At 37.2% G+C, this 19,528-nt stretch overlaps 2 protein-coding genes and 1 long non-coding RNA gene across 7 annotated transcripts; 1 reads left to right on the forward strand and 2 right to left on the reverse strand.

Annotated features, from left to right (window-relative positions):
- Positions 1-948: 948 nt before the first annotated feature.
- LOC121905296 (sialic acid-binding Ig-like lectin 14) lies at positions 949-8,434 on the reverse strand. Of its 3 annotated transcripts, none has more exons than XM_042423466.1 (10): positions 8,344-8,434; positions 6,867-6,921; positions 6,380-6,742; positions 4,986-5,276; positions 2,860-3,108; positions 2,505-2,765; positions 2,308-2,392; positions 1,833-1,925; positions 1,647-1,710; positions 949-1,555 (listed from the first exon to the last, which is right to left on the reverse strand). In XM_042423466.1, exons 2-10 carry the CDS (start codon positions 6,898-6,900, stop codon positions 1,511-1,513), a joined length of 1,485 nt encoding a protein of 494 aa, XP_042279400.1. In that variant the 5' UTR covers positions 6,901-6,921; positions 8,344-8,434; the 3' UTR covers positions 949-1,510. The 3 variants fall into 3 exon arrangements, with proteins under 3 accessions (XP_042279400.1, XP_042279403.1, XP_042279402.1); XM_042423469.1 differs by lacking the exon at positions 8,344-8,434 and adding an exon at positions 7,499-7,580; XM_042423468.1 differs by lacking the exon at positions 8,344-8,434 and adding an exon at positions 7,441-7,525.
- Positions 6,904-9,013, forward strand: LOC121905333. Of its 2 annotated transcripts, XR_006098401.1 has the most exons (4): positions 6,904-6,980; positions 7,185-7,788; positions 7,931-7,993; positions 8,928-9,013. It is a non-coding gene; the product is annotated as an uncharacterized LOC121905333 (long non-coding RNA). The 2 variants fall into 2 exon arrangements; XR_006098400.1 differs by having other exon boundaries at positions 7,185-7,993.
- A 1,679-nt stretch (positions 9,014-10,692) lies between these two features.
- Positions 10,693-19,363, reverse strand: LOC121905299 (myelin-associated glycoprotein-like). Of its 2 annotated transcripts, XM_042423474.1 has the most exons (11): positions 19,278-19,363; positions 18,464-19,185; positions 17,506-17,560; positions 17,045-17,407; positions 15,805-16,095; positions 13,710-13,958; positions 13,520-13,615; positions 13,317-13,407; positions 12,883-12,975; positions 12,697-12,760; positions 10,693-12,605 (listed from the first exon to the last, which is right to left on the reverse strand). In XM_042423474.1, exons 3-11 carry the CDS (start codon positions 17,537-17,539, stop codon positions 12,561-12,563), a joined length of 1,326 nt encoding a protein of 441 aa, XP_042279408.1. In that variant the 5' UTR covers positions 17,540-17,560; positions 18,464-19,185; positions 19,278-19,363; the 3' UTR covers positions 10,693-12,560. The 2 variants fall into 2 exon arrangements, with proteins under 2 accessions (XP_042279408.1, XP_042279409.1); XM_042423475.1 differs by lacking the exons at positions 10,693-12,605; positions 12,697-12,760 and having other exon boundaries at positions 12,908-12,993.
- Between the last annotated feature and the right edge of the window lie 165 nt (positions 19,364-19,528).

A 19,528-nucleotide genomic window follows, 5' to 3' on the forward strand; every position in this document is an offset into this window, starting at 1 on the left:
AACAATTTTCTTGATTAAAGAAAAATATTAATCATCTAACCACATGAAATACACACACAGCTTTGTGGGGTTTGGTTGGAGGCAGGAGTGGATATTTTATCCATTTGTTTTTTTTTTGTTTATTTTTGTTTAGTTTTGCTTATTCTTACTCAGTAATGCTCAGAAGTACTAGATTTGTGTTTTCTCATGTGGTATAATAATATGCTGCTCATTATGTCTTATTATATAGTTAAATTATAAGGACTGTGCTGGTTGCTGGGTCTATACAGTACTTGTACTTTTCTCCTTGTGATTTATTGCTTCTCTCTCTCTTTTTTGTAACTTGCTAGTAAATGCTTATTTTTACACCCACTGCAATCTAATACAACAGCCCTGCAATAAATCTATTTTCATGAAGGTTATAATGTTGAAGCTGTTTTAGAGTTTGATTCACCTTTACGGTCATTTTTGAGTTTAATGTTTCTGTGTTATGTTGGGAGGTGTCTCTAATATCTGATAAAGAAATACACTGAATGCTTTGTCAAGGCTGACACAGAAGTTGTGCACTAATGTGGGATATGACATTTGGGCTGAAAAGTATCCAAAACAAAAAAGTAGATTTTGATTTACAGTTTATGATCGTTTGAGGTCTGTGAGGTTAGAGAAAGTTGCTTTTTGTGTGTTCATGATGTGTGATGCAATCACTGTTGTGCTCTTATCTATCAGCCAAAATGGTCACCAGCTTCCCCTTTATCTTCCTGTCAGTGTAAACTGAAGCCACATGAGGGTTATCTCCACATTGTCTTGAGCACACGAAGAGTGTTTTCACTTCTACTGTTTTAATTGATGGATGGGTCAATACAGTCTGTGAGGGTGTGTGAACCTGCAGCTGTCATGTCTTCACACATACAGACAAATTTAGCACAGTGACCATGTTGCTTTTCTGACAGTACACAAAAAGGTCAAGACTTTCTTTACCTTATTATTTTATTCAGGGGGAAACAAGCATTACAAAATTCTACTCTTATCTGTCATTCTGATAAAGCTATCGTGAACTCTAAAGAGGAAATTCAAAAGGTGCACTTCAATGTAACTTGTGAAGCAATGTGTGCTGGTAATGGATGACTGATACAGAGCAAAAACAAATAATTATCAAACATATTTACAAGTAAATTAATATATGAATTAAACCGTGATACTTTACAACACACACACACACACACACACACACACACAAGCAATGCAGGTTACTGCAAAACAGTTTTGTTTCTGGACTACAGAGAAACATGCAGACACAAAAGATCATGAATAATAGGATTATTTTCAAACAGAGTACTTATGAAAAATATATGTGAACAGATAATAATAATAATAATAATAATAATAATAATAATAATAATAATAATAATAATGATAATAATAATGATAATAATAATGATAATATTAACCACATAATAATCACATCAGTGAGAGGACACACAGATGGACCGCAGCAGTTCTCTTGGACCAATCAGGAATGTTCTTGTTCACATTATGCATTGGCGTATATTGCATCATCATCTGTTGTCCATTCAGTCTGTTTAAGAAATAAGATGAACTTACTCTCTTCTTTTATGCATGGAAATAATAAAATAAAACTCTTGAGCAATAAAGAAAACATAACATACCTCCATGTTGCCATATATATGATCATTGCTAGGGTACTGTTCATCATCATAGCACATCTCTTTCCTGAGGACAGAAAACAAACACGATTTCACATTAATTACACACACACACTCTCTTGCAAAGTCTTACTGCAAGTTTTGAAACTAATCATTTGTTTATTCTAAACTGAGGTGAATATTTAAAACCTTGGTGTTGTAGAGTAATGGGGGACCTCCACAGTTTTGTGTGTTGTCATGGTCTGCATTTGAGATGGTGGCACACCTCCAGATCTCCCCCTACTGGTAGAATAATGGTATCTAATTTAGGACATTGAAAACCTGTTGACATGCTGAGCACACACTATCACTCTCTAAAAGCACTTGCAAGCTGATCTGCTCTGCAAATTGTGGTCAAAAGCACATGCACCCATTTCCACTCCATACACAGACATACATTTCCGTGCAGTACTAACATATGCATAGACACACATGACCTATATTTGACAAGCAAATTGAGCATTGTCGTACATTGCTGCATACATTGTTGTTCTGAAGTTTTTTTAAAATGCTACACACTTTTTAAATGCAGTTAAATATTGTTAGAAAACATAGCTAAAAAGAGAAACATGATTCTTCTTCTACATACTTTCAATGACATCAAACATTTTCTGTAAAGGCCTACCATTTCTTAACCACTGCCACCACTATTAGTATCACCAAAATCGCAGCTGCAGCTCCACCGGCGATGGCAAGAGTCGGTATCTGACCTGTTTAAACAGAAACCATATGGTGTCAGTTTCCTCTTATCTATATGGTAACAGTCTGGAGGCACATCATACAGACATGTAATACATACTTGAAATTCTAAATATTTCTTACTTTTATCCGGAAAAGTTAGTGTGATGTTGGCATTGCCCACCGTGTTGTTTGCCACACAGTGGATGAATCTAAATGATCCCAAGTTTGCCTGCAGAGTCCCGATGGAAACAGGTCCATGGATTTCTACCTTGGTACTTGACAGGACTCTGTTAGAAAGCAAAAAATGGACCATGCTGGAGGGCTTGGATTCTACAATGCAGATGCACTTCACCATATCCCCCTCTGAGGAGCAGGAAGAGACGTTCTTAATCTCAGGGGCATCTGTAAAACATAAAAATTAGATACCAGATTATAAATTATGAGCCCCCCACACTCAAATCAAATTCTCACCTTCATCATTACACTGTTCACTTACATGACACGTTGAGCTGAACAGGGCTTGATCTGCCTTGTCCCATTTTGTTGATGGCAATACAATACAGGGCACCTGTGTGTCTGGAGACGTTTTTCAGCATGTAGAGGTTTCCCTTGTGCAGTTGAGCACCAGTGTCACTTCGCCACTCAAAGTTGCTGGCAGGGTGAGCATCACTGGTGCATTTCAGCCTCACATCCTCTCCCTCCTTTACATTTGACTTGTATTCAACCTTCACATTCACAGGGGCATCTGAATGGAAACACATAATTAAAGGATATGGCTGGCAATTTTCTATATTTTTCTTGTTATTGATAAATCTCATGTGCAATGCCAAACCAACAATGAACTGAACCCTACTTACAAGTATTGCGTGTGTATCCAAAGCCTGATGTAAGTTCTTTAAGAAATTTACAATGTGGCACAAGTATGATATTTCAGGCTTTGGATACAAACAAAATACTTGTAAGTAGGATCAGTTCATTGGTGCTTTGAGCTAAATGTTAACAATAGCATTGCAACGTCTTTACTGACAATGCCAACATGCTGATGTTCAGCAGGTATGATGTTTAACATGTTAACTATCCTATATCATAGCTCCCTTTAGCGTGTTAGCAAACTGATAATGAGCACTACACACAAAGTGCATCTGAGGCTGGGAATGGTGTATTTAGTCATAAACCAGAGAACCAGACCATTTAAATTTATTTTTGATTTGATGGAAAGGTCAGGGGATTAGCAAAATGATTACAATTCATGCTGAGGGGCAATTAATGTGTGTAATCAATCCATTTGTTGAAAAATCACAAATGTTAACCTCATGGTGTTGCTAGACAAAAAGTCAAGGAATCATCCTTGAATGTTTGTACAAAATTTTATGACAATCCATCCAAGAGAGATATAGCTGAAAGGGGCCAAAATAACTTCATAAAGCCATTAAAGAAAAGGTTCACAATTTTTCAAGTGTGTCTTAAAACAACAGTCAGGTGCCCATATGAACACTGAAAGAGGTTTTCCTTGCAGTAATCATTCCTCCTGTTCATACTGGCCATTAAAAGATCTCCTTCAAATGTACTTTCAATGTAAGTAACAGGGCCAAAATCCACAGTGTGTCCACATGTCATTTTGTGCAAAAGTGCATTTAAAAGTTTATCTGAAGCTGATATGAGGCTTCAGCAGTCTGAGTTAGTCAAATCAAGTGGATATCTGCCACAATTACAGTCTTTTTAGCATCAAATTCCCTCTTTGTGTTTCCTCAGACAGTGTTTCCCTGTTGAGCTGCGGTGGAAGTATAATAACAAAAAGAGGAACTTTGGCACTAAAAAGACTGTAACGTTGAAAGATATCTACTTGATTTGATTAATTTGGGCAGCTGAAGCTTCATATTAGCTTCGGATGAACTTTTAAATATATTTTAGCACATAAGGAGGCTTGTAGAATCGTTGCAACTGTACAATCAACTTTCATTGATTGTACACTTACTTACAAGTACATTATGAGGGGATCTTCTAATGGTCAATATGAACAAGAAGAATGATCATGGCAAGGAAAACATTTCAATGTTTATTTGTGCACCTGACTGTTGTTTTAAGACAGACTTGAAAAATTGGGAACCCATCCTTTAAGCAGGTTTTTAGCTGCAACTGAAGAATCACAGAAGCAGACAGATTGGATGAGATAATGTCTTGATGCAGCCAGCTCATCCAGTGTACAGTAAGTGGTGCAGCATAATGCAGTTTTTCCTACAGTATGAATTCTGTACTTGGAGTCCTCTGATTCATGAAGCCATGGGAGCTTTTTTTATACAGAATGTTTTATATAGTATGTGTGTGGATGTGGGTTGTTAGCTTACACATTGGGAAAAAAAATAATCCAGTATGTATAACAACATATGGTTTGGTTGATTTAAATTTCATTTCAAGATTTATTCTCAAAGGCATTTAACTGATGCCTTTTAACCCTGATTTGGTCTTATTCTTTAACAATTTTCACTTGATTTTGATATTTATTCAAAATCTTTTTGTCATATTTTTGCACTCACTGTAGTGCTATATGAACAAACTTTTACTTACCTACGAAGCATATTTTCAGCACTGGCTTTTATTATTGCCACTGCCATAGACACTTACATTTTACGTTGAGGACCTTGGATGTTTTCTGGTGCTGCCCTCCCTTGTATGTTACGGTGCATTGTAAAGGCTTGTTGTTATCAGTGCGGGTGGGTTGAAAGGTCAGCGTGGACGTTGCTTCCCACTGGCCATTTTCAAGCTGCTGTGGTTGGAAATGTTCTTGTCCAGAGTGACTCCAGGTGAAGACAGGGGGAGAGGCGGGGCAGGAGTGAGACACAGAGCAGGACGCAGACACCTTTACACCCTCCTCCACTTCCTCTTTCACAGAGAAATTGATGGGATTTGGTTCAGCTAGAACAACACACAACAAGTTTCATGATAAGAAAAGATCGTGAAGGCTTTTGTACAGAAAAAGGAGGTGAGAGCACATTGTGTCTTTTATATTCTGTTTATATATTAAATAATTTTATAAGCACTTAAGTTGACAAAGATAAAATAAAAAATCTTGAAAATCACAAATCATGAAATTGCTGGAATGACATAAGGTTACCAAAATACAACACCAGAACTGAATATTAAAATATGTTATGAAGGGATGTGGGGTAAAGGTATAGAAAGATTTTACTGTTTTATTCAGATTTATTCAGTGTTTCCAAAAAATAATAATATATTCAGCTCTTGTCCAAAATTGTATCAGTGTTCTAAAAGTGTAGAAATTATTTTATGTTGCTACCGATCCAACTTTGTTTCACACCCCAATCACATCTCAAATTCAAAGATTTTCTGTCTGATTTTGAGCTTCAGGACAGATAAAAATTGACTCAACTGCCCTGAGACTGAAAGAGCATTTCTGTTGAATCTCATACATCTGTCTGGAGAAATGAAACTGTTTAAATGTTGTATGATCAAAGATATTTAAAGCGAGTGGAGAACACTCCGTTATGATAGCATAAATAAGGAAGTGGGCATAGTTTGCATAGTTGTCGAAATTATAGTGTTTGAAACCTAAATGACCATTATTACCAACAAATGTGTGCTGTTCCTGGACTTTTTTTGAGGAAGTTACAAATGTAACTTTGCAAGAAAGATAACTGAAACAAACCATCGAGGTGAAGGCTGCTGTATGGTTAAAAAGTACCTTTACTGTACCAGTGCTCATGAGCCTTTTTTGCTAATTATTGTAATGGAATCTTGGTTCATTGTAAAAAGTTACTGTAAAATCACATTTGTAAATAAAAAAGGAATTCAATATCATGTGGAAAGCAACCAAATTACTGTAAGATGTTCTTGAGTACTGCACCTCAACCTCATGCTGTTCACTGATCTCTGATCCGAGGAAATGACCAGTGAAGTCAAGAAATGCAAAGTACTTAAAGGAAAACATCATGGGAACAACACTTAGATTAAAGACATACTGTTAAAGATGCTTGTTGAAAGTTGCTAATCCAACTTACTTATCATTGTAATGGAGACTTTGTTCTGCAGGTAAGAAAAACTTTCATAGTTTCCAATTTCGATCCTGAAATGAAAAGGCCCACGGTCACTTTGTTGAAGAGGATCAATCTTCAGTGAACAGTTCTTTTGTCTGACATCTCCCACCAGCTCGGTTCGACCTTGATACTGCTGCATGATTTTAGAGGCAACAGGGTGATAGATAAGCTTATTTGTGTCCTCCTGCCAAATCCCAGTGAATTGAGTGACCGTCTTCCTCGGATCAGGGTAGTTATATGAGCAGGGAATCACCACACAGGATCCAGGGAGGCCTTTAATTGAAGATGGCACCTGAAGCGTCCAAGACGAGGCTTCAGCTTGAATAACTGAAATAAAATGCAAAGGAAAATGAAACTGAGAGAGAGCAGATGAAAAGGTATCTTTACTTGTAATTGTACTTCTTGTGAGCAGTAAATTATTTCTGCTGGATATTCAGAGAATGCGCCATACCTTTCAGGAAAAGGAAGAGAAACAGAGTTTCCATCTTGTTCTCTCACGGTCAGACCTGCAAATAAAGTGACAAATATTTCCAGGCTTGTGTGGCACCACTGTCATTTCCCTCTGGTGAGAGATGACTTGTCAAGTTTCCATTCCACTTTTAATACTCCACACATCCGCAGTGTCAAACACAAAACCAGACTGTTGTCTCATCTGATTTTGATATTGAATTAATCATAATTTATTATAACTTATAATTTAATTTCTGTATTCATTTTTGCCATGTCCTGTGCTCTCAACCATTCTCACCCAAGCTCTATATTTTTTCAGGTTTTAATGTCATACACCAATACATAAAAGAAAAGAAGAAAAGAAGAAAAAAGTGCCCAGTTCCTTCTGATATTTCTTTTAATACAGTTAAAAGCATTGGCTGCAATATGTATCACACTGTGAGTGCCACCCTGCTGCTCCCACTTCCCTCTTCAAATAAAGGCTACAAGATTTTGACTTATTTTAGAAATCCTAACTTCTCCAATTTTGTTTTTTAACCACTTCATGAAACTTTTTTCAGCTCATGTCCACTGACCAACAATCCCAGCCGGCACATTTTATGATATGGAGATCTGAAAACCTCACTTAAGCACCTTTAATTGTTCATTAAGCCTTATAAAGCACTGTATTATGGTGTCATTTGCTATAGTGCTACATATTATAGTTTAGATGCACAGGTTGTATGTGTTGCCTGTGTTTTTTGGCCTTTTCCTCTCCTGTATATTGCTCTACCCAGGTCATCTACACTTAATCAGTCCACAATGAGGTGCACCTGGCCCAGGGAGGAAGAGGTTGAAAGTTCCAGGTTCTTGTTGCAGGGAGAGGCTTCTTGTTCGTGGACTGCTGGTCTTGCCTCTCAACCTGGGATTTTATGTTATTTAGTGTAGTATCTATCTCTTTGATTGTTTATAGTAGTCATTTAATGTCTTGGTTGTTGTGTATGTTTTGTTAATAAATGCCATAGTTTGGGTGTTTTAAAAGGTGTTTTACTTTGGGTAAATGGTGGATTGTTGTTTTCCCCATAGGGCTGGGGCGTAACAGTGCTGAACAAAGAAAACAATACAAAGCAGTAAACAAACCTCAGAGAAGTGAGTATAATTAATGTCAGGTAAATCTCTGCACTAAAATCAAATCAAGAAGCAACACACTCAGCTGGAAGGTTGAATGTATTTGTCCAACAAGCTTGTTTACATATAAGGTAACAAACTGTATTTGCTTCAGAGAAACTATCTCGATAACAGTGTGCTCAGATATAATATAAGATCCAAGTTGAAAGGAAGGGCATATAAACTCATTGAGAGGTCAATGTAAAAAGCAAGTCTTCCATGAGTATTGCCCTTGGTCAATTGTTAATACAAATAACACAGTTATCTTCATTGAGAAGCTCAGTTAATGAGGAGAAAAACTTTTTCTATCAGGAAAATGGCATTTACTGTACCTTACACTGGTATGTGTCTATCACTGATGCAGATGAATCAAGAAAGGATTTTCTTTGCTCACTTGATGTTTACAGATCCTGAAGTCACAGGATGTCTTGTGTCCTGCGTGTATTATTATCTTAACATCGATTTACATCAACATCAAAACTGCATTTGCACCCAGTGCAAAATTAAAAAGAACACCTCTCTACTTTTGCTTCATTCTCCACTCTCACGTTACACTGAGGGCTCACTTCCTGTTCTATTTTTCACTCCTACGGTCCTGTGGTGAGAATGATCACTCTCTTAGCTGAAGCCCTCTATGACAGACATAATCTCTCATGTTACAGGAATATCACAGGTTTTGCTTCTTTGAATATTAAATCCTTGAGGATCTTCTTGCTGAGTTTTTGTGTAGGTTTAATTGTCCACATGGAGTTGAGCAGTTCACGGACCCTGATCTCCAACAAAAGCAGGGTTCAGCATTCTGTCCCTGTTTGGATAAAAACTCTCACTGTCTTGAACAGCTAGGTCAGCATAACGGATGCTGTGTGTGAGGTGGACCTTTTTCACAGAGAAGCTTTTCTTTGTTTTAACACTCCAGAAGTCCTCTTCATATTGTGTCAAGAAATCCTCCAGCTTGACTGCGTCCTCTTTCAGGCGTCCCCAAGACAGTTTCTTAGGAGTAGGAGTGATGAAGCCGGTGGATGCCGAGTTACCCATGACAGGATATTCAATGAGAAAATCTGGGAATTAAAAAACAAAGAAAATGAATGTCTGTTTGTAATTAACTAAAAAATACATGCATGTCAAACTGAAAAATTACCTGAGTTATTACCTGGTTGCCAACAGGTCACAATGATGTCCCCTCTCACCTCTGGTTTAACACTGAATGAAAGGTGGTCAAGCTCCACCATTTTAAAGACAGTTCTGCTGGGCAGATGGACGGCCTGACTCTGTCTGTCATCAAAGGAACAATTAGTCAGATCTCTCTGAATGAGGTTAAACACAGCAGTAACAATGTAAGTTAATCACTTCTGATGAATGGATCTTACAATCAGTTGTTTATATTAATCAGTCAGTCAATCAATCGATCACAAACCCACTCAATCACAAACACACAATCAAAGAATTAAAACATTTCTTTATGACAAAGGTACCCTTTGTGAATATGTATTCACTGTTTCTATACTGTTGCTGTGTACTAAAAACTAGAATAGCTCAATTATATTCACCACATTTGATAGTAAGATCGTATGAATGTTCTATTACCTCTAAATGTCTCAAGAAAGTCTGATAAACATAAAATTATACTGTCACTGCTCTGAGGATCTGTGAAACCATGATTAAAGTAACTCCTAGAAAACAATTTTTCCTTTCAAAGGTCATAACCTGCAAAGAAATACAACGATGTATGATCTAAAGATGTGCAATGTATAACATTATTCATATGTGCGCTTCACTGAACCTTAAGTATCTGTATTTTTGTTTATTACAGAATGTGCGTTTGTGTTGCCGCTGTTACATTTGTCAATAGTTAATTCTCCTTTGACATTTTCAGTTTCAGTTTCCCCATATTTCACATTTCAGCTTTGTTTTCATGTAGATGGGTTGTTTGAATATTATGATCTGTTTCTACAGTGCTAATAAACTATTTTAGCATGACTGGTTTAGGCCTTATCTCCCAAGCTTCAAATAAATATTTACAAACAAAACCAACCATTTTGTTACTTTGCAGCATCTCTACTTTAACTTAAGCTGCAATTAACTGTAAAATAGATCAATTGTTTATTGATCTTTCTGTAGCATCTCACTCCCCAAAGTCAAAAGTCAGTTTTTCTAACCTCCAAGACAGTCTGGAAAGCCGGTTCCACATGCTAAATGTGACCAAAAATTAAAACAATACATAAATCACATTCTCATAATGCCATGTGGAAGAATTGAAGATGCACATCAGTGAAGCACCACACATTGAATCTGATCTACAACCTTTTTGTATTTACCTGCTGTGAGAGAAAATGCAAGAGAGAAATGCTTATTTGTGAAGGAGATGTTCAAATGTTCAGTATATGGATATATGTTCATTAAAGAATGTTTTAATAAATGCCCTGCAATAATGATTTAATCTGCAGGGCCTCTGTCTCTCTGACATTCATGGTCTCTCACAAAAGAGACCATGGTTGCATGATCTGTGCTATTCTATAAGAACTGACTGTTTCCTGTAATCCTTTAAGTTTTTGTTGAGACCGTATCCATGTATACGTTGTGCCAAAAGCTTCTGTGACATCAGATGTTCATTTTCAATAAACTTCATGTATTCAAGTAAGAATCAACTGGAGCCTGTAAAGTTTCTTTATCTTTATTCTTCATCAAAGTGTATATTGGACAGATATTGATCAAGTACAAGATTTCTCCAACAAACTGCCGTTGTCGGCAAGGAATCCAAGACAGACGGACACTGGGTAAGTAATAAGAATTATTTTATTTTCTTTGTCTTACCCTGTGTGCCTCTTGACAATATTCCAAAAAAACAAATTAGAAATTGTACTTAAAAGGAATATTTGGCTTAATATATGTGAATTGCAGTGACTGTTTTTCCCTTGCTTGAAGTGTGCTTAGGGCATGACTCACTCTGGCAGCAGAGAGAAAAAGGAGGGAGAGAAACACACTCTGAGTGTGGTGTAGTAATCCCACAGCCACCACAGATGCCTTTAATTCACAATCTAAATGTAAACCCACAAGAGCATCCAGTTGCATCGAATGTATGAAATATATGTTGTATTGTGTAAGTTGATGCTGCTTTAGTTACCTTACAGGAAACTACCTCATGTTACTCTAACTCATATGATACTGTTTGTTGTTCTCATCCATCTCTTCTAAAATCTGTAAGTACAAAACCTTTTTTCCTTTTGTTTCTTGGTTTATGATCCTCATCCATTGTTACCGTTCAGTAAGTAATGAAATGTGCCTCTAAAACGGCCTCGAACAACACTAAAGCTCAGGCAATAGAAATGACACTTCCGGAAATTCCTAAACACTTACAATCCAAAATAAACCAGATTTGAAGGGAAAAACAAAAGGCAAACAAAGATGTCGCTTTAGAAGCTGGATAGTACATTGTATTGCCCTTTATTTATGAAATAAGTATGTGGACTGACGGAGAATGGCCAATTGCTGGGTCATTCTCCTCCAAAAAGATGAAAATGATGACGGACATCATGAAATCCAGGAAAAGGACAGCTGATTAGGAATATCGGTAAATGTGCAAGTGCATATCACAGTGGGAAAAGATAGCATCAGAAGTCTGCTCTCCAAAGTCACCAAAGACACCTAAAAGCCAACGTGTGTCTTTCTCTGGGTCCCCAGATGACTCAGATGAAGTTAAAATGGTCATATCAAAAATAGATGAAATTTACAAAATATGCACAAAGATAAGCTCCAACACTCTCCCACTGCTTAGTAATGCTATAATGCTGAAACATTCTGAAATATGTCAGATCAAGCTTAAACATCTGAACCAAGTGGAAAAAGAAGCTGCTGCCATGTGCTATGCATGGGCTAATTTGCACCCGCATCCATGGTTTCCTTTTAGTGAGAGTTGTGTTTTTAAAATTGCTGGCCTTCATGCAAAAAGAACAGCTAATCACACTGGCAGTTTATGGTCGTTTATAGAATATGCCACCGCGCTGCTGAACACTGATGTTACAGTCAGGGATACAGATATAAGAGTAACTGCAGGACCCTCTGCACCTCCCTTAGATTGGCCGCCATCTGACAGTGAATCCAGTAGCGCAGGACCAGTTCAGACCTCCGCTCAGACAAGCACTCAGACTATTGCTCAGACAGGTAAAAAGTTAAATAGCTGGGAGAGAGATGCAGACAGAAAAGGTAGAAACTAAAATAGTTAAACCTAGTGACACTGTGGGCAAGAAAACAGACAATAAAGCTTCACAAAAAGCACTAAAACAACAAATAGAACAGGTGACTGCAATAAAGTTTTGTTTCTGGACTACAGAAAAACATGCAGACACAAAAGATCATGAGCAATAGGATTATTTTCAAACACAGTACTTTTGAAAAATATATGTGAACAGAATATATGTGAAATGTACTGTACAGAAAATAGCACATTAACAGTTGTAACTGTCTTGACCCACATAATAATCACATCAGTGAGAGGACACACAGATGGACTGCAGCAGTTCTCCTGGACCAATCAGGAATGTTCTTGTTCATATTATGCATTGGTGTATATTGCATCATCGTTTGTTGTCCATTCAGTCTGTTTAAGAAATAAGATGAACTTACTCTCTTCTTTTATGCATGGAAATAATAAAATAAAACTCTTGAGCAATAAAGAAAACATAACATACCTCCATGTTGCCATATATATGATCATTGCTAGGGTACTGTTCATCATCATAGCACATCTCTTTCCTGAGGACAGAAAACAAACACGATTTCACATTAATTACACACACACACTCTCTTGCAAAGTCTTACTGCAAGTTTTGAAACTAATCATTTGTTTATTCTAAACTGAGGTGAATATTTAAAACCTTGGTGTTGTAGAGTAGTTGGGGACCGCCACAGTTTTGTGTGCTGTCATGGTCTGCATTTGAGATGGTGGCACACCTCCAGATCTCCCCCTACTGGTAGAATAATGGTATCTAATTTAGGACATTGAAAAAAACCTGTTGACATGCTGAGCACACACTATCATGCTCTAAAAGCACTTGCACGCTGATCTGCTCTGCAAATTGTGGTCAAAGGCCCATTTCTGCTCCATAAATAGACATACATTTCCTATGCATAGACACACATGACTTATATTTGACAAGTAGATTGAACATTGTGGTACATTTCTGCATACATTGTTGTTCTGATGTTTATAAAATGTTTCACACTTTTTAAATGCAGTTAAATATAGTTGGAAAACATGATTAAAAAGAGAAACTTAATTAATTTTAGAACATTTTCTGTAAAGGCCTACCATTTCTTAACCACTGCCATCACTATTAGTATCACCAAAATCGCAGCTGCAGCTCCACTGGCGATGGCAAAATAAAGAGTCGGTATCTCACCTGTTTAAACAGAAACCATATGGTGTCATTTTTCTACTGTCTATATGGTAACAGTCTGGAGGCACATCATACAGACATGTAATACATACTTGAAATTCTAAATATTTCTTACTTTTATCCGGTAAAGTTAGTGTGATGTTGGCATTGCCCACCGTGTTGTTTACCACACAGTAGTAGCAGGAAGAGTCATTCCTAATCTCAGGGGCATCTGTAAAACATAAAAATTAGATACCAGATTATAAATTATGAGCCCCCCACACTCAAATCAAATTCTCTCCTTTATCATTACACTGTTCACTTACATGACACGTTGAGCTGAACAGGGCTTGATCTGCCCTGTCCCATTTTGTTGATGGCAATACAATACAGGGCACCTGTGTGTCTGGAGACGTTTTTCAGCATGTAGAGGTTTCCCTTGTGCAGTTGAGCACCAGTGTCACTTCGCCACTCAAAGTTGCTGGCAGGGTGAGCATCACTGGTGCATTTCAGCCTCACATCCTCTCCCTCCTTTACATTTGACTTGTATTCAACCTTCACGTTCACAGGGGCATCTGAATGGAAACACACAATTAAAGGATATGGCTGGCAATTTTCTATATTTTTCTTGTTATTGATAAATCTCATATGCAATGCCAAACCAACAATGAACTGAACCCTACTTACAAGTACTGTGTGTGTATCCAAAGCCTGATGTAAGTTCTTTAAGAAATTTACAATGTGGCACAAGTATGATATTTCAGGCTTTGGATACAAACAAAATACTTGTAAGTAGGATCAGTTCATTGGTGCTTTGAGCTAAATGTTAACAACAGCATTGCAACATCTTTACTGACAATGCCAACATGCTGATGTTCAGCAGGTATGATGTTTAACATGTTAACTGTCCTATATCATAGCTCCCTTTAGCGTGTTGGCAAACTGATAATGAGCACTACACACAAAGTGCATCTGAGGCTGGGAATGGTGTATTTAGTCATAAACCAGAGAACCAGACCATTTAAATTTATTTTTGATTTGATGGAAAGGTCAGGGGATTAGCAAAATGATTACAATTCATGCTGAGGGGCAATTAATGTGTATAATCAATCCATTTGTTGAAAAATCACAAATGTTAACCTCATGGTGTTGCTAGACAAAAAGCCAAGGAATCATCCTTGAATCTTTGTACAAAATTTTATGACAATCCATCCAAGAGAGATATAGATGAAAGGGGCCAAAATAACTTCATAAAGCCATTAAAGAAAAGGTTCACAATTTTTCAAGTGTGTCCTAAAACAACAGTCAGGTGCCCATATGAACACTGAAAGAGGTTTTCCTTGCAGTAATCATTCCTCCTGTTCATACTGGCTATTAAAAGATCTCCTTCAAATGTGCTTTCAATGTAAGTAACAGGGCCAAAAATCCACAGTGTGTCCACACGTCATTTTGTGCAAAAGTGCATTTAAAAATTTATCTGAAGCTGATATGAGGCTTCAGCAGTCTGACTTAGTCAAATCAAGTGGATATCTGCCACAATTACAGTCTTTTTAGCATCAAATTCCCTCTTTGTGTTTCCTCAGACAGTGTTTCCCTGTTGAGCTGCAGTGGAAGAATAGTAACAAAAAGAGGAACTTTGGCACTAAAAAGACTGTAACGTTGAAAGATATCTACTTGATTTGATTAATTTGGGAAGGTGAAGCTTCATATTAGCTTCAGATGAACTTTTAAATATATTTTAGCATATAAAGAGGCTTGTAGATTGAGGCCCCCATCACTTACGTACATTGTACACTTACTTACAAGTACATTATGAGAGGATCTTCTAATGGTCAGTATGAACAAGAACAATGATCACGGCAAGGAAAACATTTCAATGTTCATTTGGGCACCTGACTTGTTTTAAGACAGACTTGAAAAATTGGGAACCCATCCTTTAAGCAGGTTTAAGATGCAACTGAAGAATCACAGAAGCAGACAGATTGGATGAGATAATGTCTTCATGCAGCCAGCTCATCCAGTGTACAGTAAGTGGTGCAGCATAATGCAGTTTTTCCCACACTATGAATTCTGTACTTGGAGTCCTCTGATTCATGAAGCCGTGGTATGTGTGTGCATGTGTGTTGTTAGCTTACACATTGGGAAAAAAATAAATCCAGTATGTATAACAACATATGGTTTGGTTGGTTTAAATTTCATTTCAAGATTTATTCTCAAAGGCATTTAACTGATGCGTTTTAACCCCGATTTGGTCTTATTCTTTAACAATTTTAACTTGATTTTGATATTTATTATATTTATTCAAAGTCTTTTTGCCATATTTTTGCACTCACTGTAGTGCTATATAAACAAACTTTTACTTACCTACATAGCATATTTTCAGCACTGGCTTTTATTATTGCCACTGCCATAGACACTTACATTTTACGTTGAGGACCTTGGATGTTTTCTGGTGCTGCCCTCCCTTGTATGTTACGGTGCATTGTAAAGGCTTGTTGTTATCAGTGCGGGTGGGTTGAAAGGTCAGCGTGGACGTTGCTTCCCACTGGCCATTTTCAAGCTGCTGTGGTTGGAAATGTTCTTGTCCAGAGTGACTCCAGGTGAAGACAGGGGGAGAGGCGGGGCAGGAGTGAGACACAGAGCAGGACGCAGACACCTTTACGCCTTCCTCCACTTCCTCTTTCACAGAGAAATTGATGGGATTTGGTTCAGCTAGAACAACACACAACAAGTTTCATGATAAGAAAAGATCGTGAAGGCTTTTGTACAGAAAAAGGAGGTGAGAGCACATTGTGTCTTTTATATTCTGTTTATATATTAAATAATTTTATAAGCACTTAAGTTGACAAAGATAAAATAAAAAATCTTGAAAATCACAAATCACGAAATTGCTGGAATGACATAAGGTTACCAAAATACAACACCAGAACTGAATACTAAAATATGTTATGAAGGGATGTGGGGTAAAGGTATGGAAAGATTTTACTGTTTTATTCAGATTGTGTTTCCAAAAAATAATAATATATTCAGCTCTTGTCCAAAATTGTATCAGTGTTCTAAAAGTGTAGAACTTATTTTATGTTGCTACCGATCCAACTTTGTTTCACATCCCAATCACATCTCAAATTCAAAGATTTTCTGTCTGATTTTGAGCTTCAGGACAGATAAAAATTGACTCAATTGCCCTGAAACTTTAAGAGCATTTCTGTTGAATCTCATACATCTGTCTGGAGAAATGAAACTTTTTAAATGTTGTATGATCAAAGATATTTAAAGCAAGAGGAGAACAATCCGTTATGATAGCATAAATAAGGAAGTGGGCATAGTTTGCATTGTTACATTACAATATTTGAAACCTAAATGATCATTATTACCAAAAAATGTGTGTTGTCCCTGGACTTTACTTTACTGTACCAGTGCTCATGAGCCTTTTTTGCTAATTATTGTGATGGGCTCTTGGTTCATTGTGCAAAGTTACTGTAAAATCACATTTGTAAATAAAATAGTAATTCAATATCATGTGGAAAGCAACCAAATTACTGTAAGATGACCAGTGAAGTCAAGAAATGCACATTACTTAAAGGAAAACATCATGGGAGCAACACTTAGATTAAAGATATACTGTTAAAGATGCTTGTTGAAAGTTGCTAATCCAACTTACTTATCATTGTAATGGAGACTTTGTTCTGCAGGTAAGAAAAAATGTCATAGTTTCCAATTTCGATCCTGAAATGAAAAGGCCCACGGTCACTTTGTTGAAGAGGATCAATCTTCAGTGAACAGTTCTTTTGTCTGACATCTCCCAGCAGCTCGGTTCGACCTTGATACTGCTGCGTGATTTCAGAGGCAACAGGGTGATAGATAAGCTTATTTGTGTCCTCATGCCAAGTCCCAGTGAATTGAGTGACCGTCTTCCTCGGATCAGGGTAGTTATATGAGCAGGGAATCACCACACAGGATCCAGGGAGGCCTTTAACTGAAGATGGCACCTGAAGCGTCCAAGACAAGGCTTCAGCTTGAATAACTGAAATGAAATGCAGATGAAAAGGTATCTTTACTTGTAATTGTACTTCTTGTGAGCAGTAAATTATTTCTGCTGGATATTCAGAGAATGCGCCATACCTTTCAGGAAAAGGAAGAGAAACAGAGTTTCCATCTTGTTCTCTCACGGTCAGACCTGCAAATAAAGTGACAAATATTTCCAGGCTCGTGTGGCACCACTGTCATTTCCCTTTGGTGAGAGATGACTTGTCAAGTTTGCATTGCACTTTCAATACTCCACACATCCACAGTGTCAAACACAAAACCAGTCCTGTGCTCTCAACCATTCTCACCCAAGCTCTATATTTTTTCAGGTTTTAATGTCATACACCAATACATAAAAGAGAAAAAAATGCTCAATTTTCTCTGATATTATATTTCTTTTAATACAATTACAACAAATACAACTTCAAATATAGGCTACAAGATTTTGACTTATTTTGACCAATTTTATTTTTGTTTTGTTTTGTAAGGCATGTTAACCACTTCATGAAACTTAGACCTCTGTTCAGCTCATGTTCACTGACCAACAATCCCAGCCAGCAAATTTTATTGTATGGAGATCTAAAACCCTCATTTAAGCCCCTTTAATTGTACTTATACAGCACTGTATTATGGTGGTATTTGTTATTTTGCTACATATTATAGTTTAGATGCACAGGCCGTATGTGCTGAACAAAGAAAACAATACAAAGCAGTAAACAAACCTCAGAGAAGTGATTATAATTAATGTCAGGTAAATCTCTGCACTAAAATCAAATCAAGAGGCAACACACTCAGCTGGAAGGTTGAATGTATTTGTCCAACAAGCTTGTTTACATATAAGGTTACAAACTGTATTTGCTTCAGAGAAAATATCTCGATAACAGTGTGCTCAGATATAATATAAGATCCAAGTTAAAAGGAAGGGCATATAAACTCATTGAGAGGTCAATGTAAAAAGCAAATCCTCCTTAAGTATTGCCTTTGGTTAAATGTTAATGCAAATAGTTAATGAGAAGAAAAACTTTTTCTATCAGGAAAATGGCATTTACTGTACCTTACACTGGTATGTGTCTATCACTGATGCAGATGAATCAAGAAAGGATTTTCTTTGCTCACTTGATGTTTACAGATCCTGAAGTCACAGGATGTCTTGTGTCCTGCGCGTATTATTATCTTAACATCGATTTACATCAACATCAAAACTGCATTTGCACCCAGTGCAAAATTAAAAAGAACACCTCTCTACTTTTGCTTCATTCTCCACTCTCACGTTACACTGAGGGCTCACTTCCTGTTCTATTTTTCACTCCTACGGTCTTGTGGTGAGAATGATCACTCTCTTAGCTGAAGCCCTCTATGACAGACATAATCATGTTACAGGAATATCACAGGTTTTGCTTCTTTGAATATTAAATCCTTGAGGATCTTCTTGCTGAGTTTTTGTGTAGGTTTAATTGTCCATATGGAGTTGAGCAGTTCACGGACCCTGATCTCCAACAAAAGCAGGGTTCAGCATTCCGTCCCTGTTTGGATAAAAACTCTCACTGTTTTGAACAGCTAGGTCAGCATAACGGATGCTGTGTGTGAGGTGGACCTTTTTCACAGAGAAGCTTTTCTTTGTTTTAACACTCCAGAAGTCCTCTTCATATTGTGTCAAGAAATCCTCCAGCTTGACTGTGTCCTCTTTCAGGCGTCCCCAAGACAGTTTCTTAGGAGTAGGAGTGATGAAGCCGGTGGATGCCGAGTTACCCATGACAGGATATTCAATGAGAAAATCTGGGAATTAAAAAACAAAGAAAATGAATGTCTGTTTGTAATTAACTAAAAAATACATGCATGTCAAACTGAGAAATTACCTGAGTTATTACCTGGTTGCCAACAGGTCACAGTGATGTCCCCTCTCACCTCTGGTGTAACGTTGAATGAGAGGTGGTCAAGCTCCACCATTTTAAAGATAGTTCTGCTGGGCGGATGGACGGCCTGACTCTGTCTGTCATCAAAGGAACAATTAGTCAGATCTCTCTGAATGAGGTTAAACACAGCAGTAACAATGTAAGTTAATCACTTCTGATGAATGGATCTTACAATCAGTTGTTTATATTAATCAGTCAGTCAATCA

The sequence above is a fragment of the Thunnus maccoyii genome, chromosome 10, assembly GCF_910596095.1.
Source record: "Thunnus maccoyii chromosome 10, fThuMac1.1, whole genome shotgun sequence".
Classification (NCBI taxonomy): Eukaryota; Metazoa; Chordata; class Actinopteri; order Scombriformes; family Scombridae; genus Thunnus; species Thunnus maccoyii.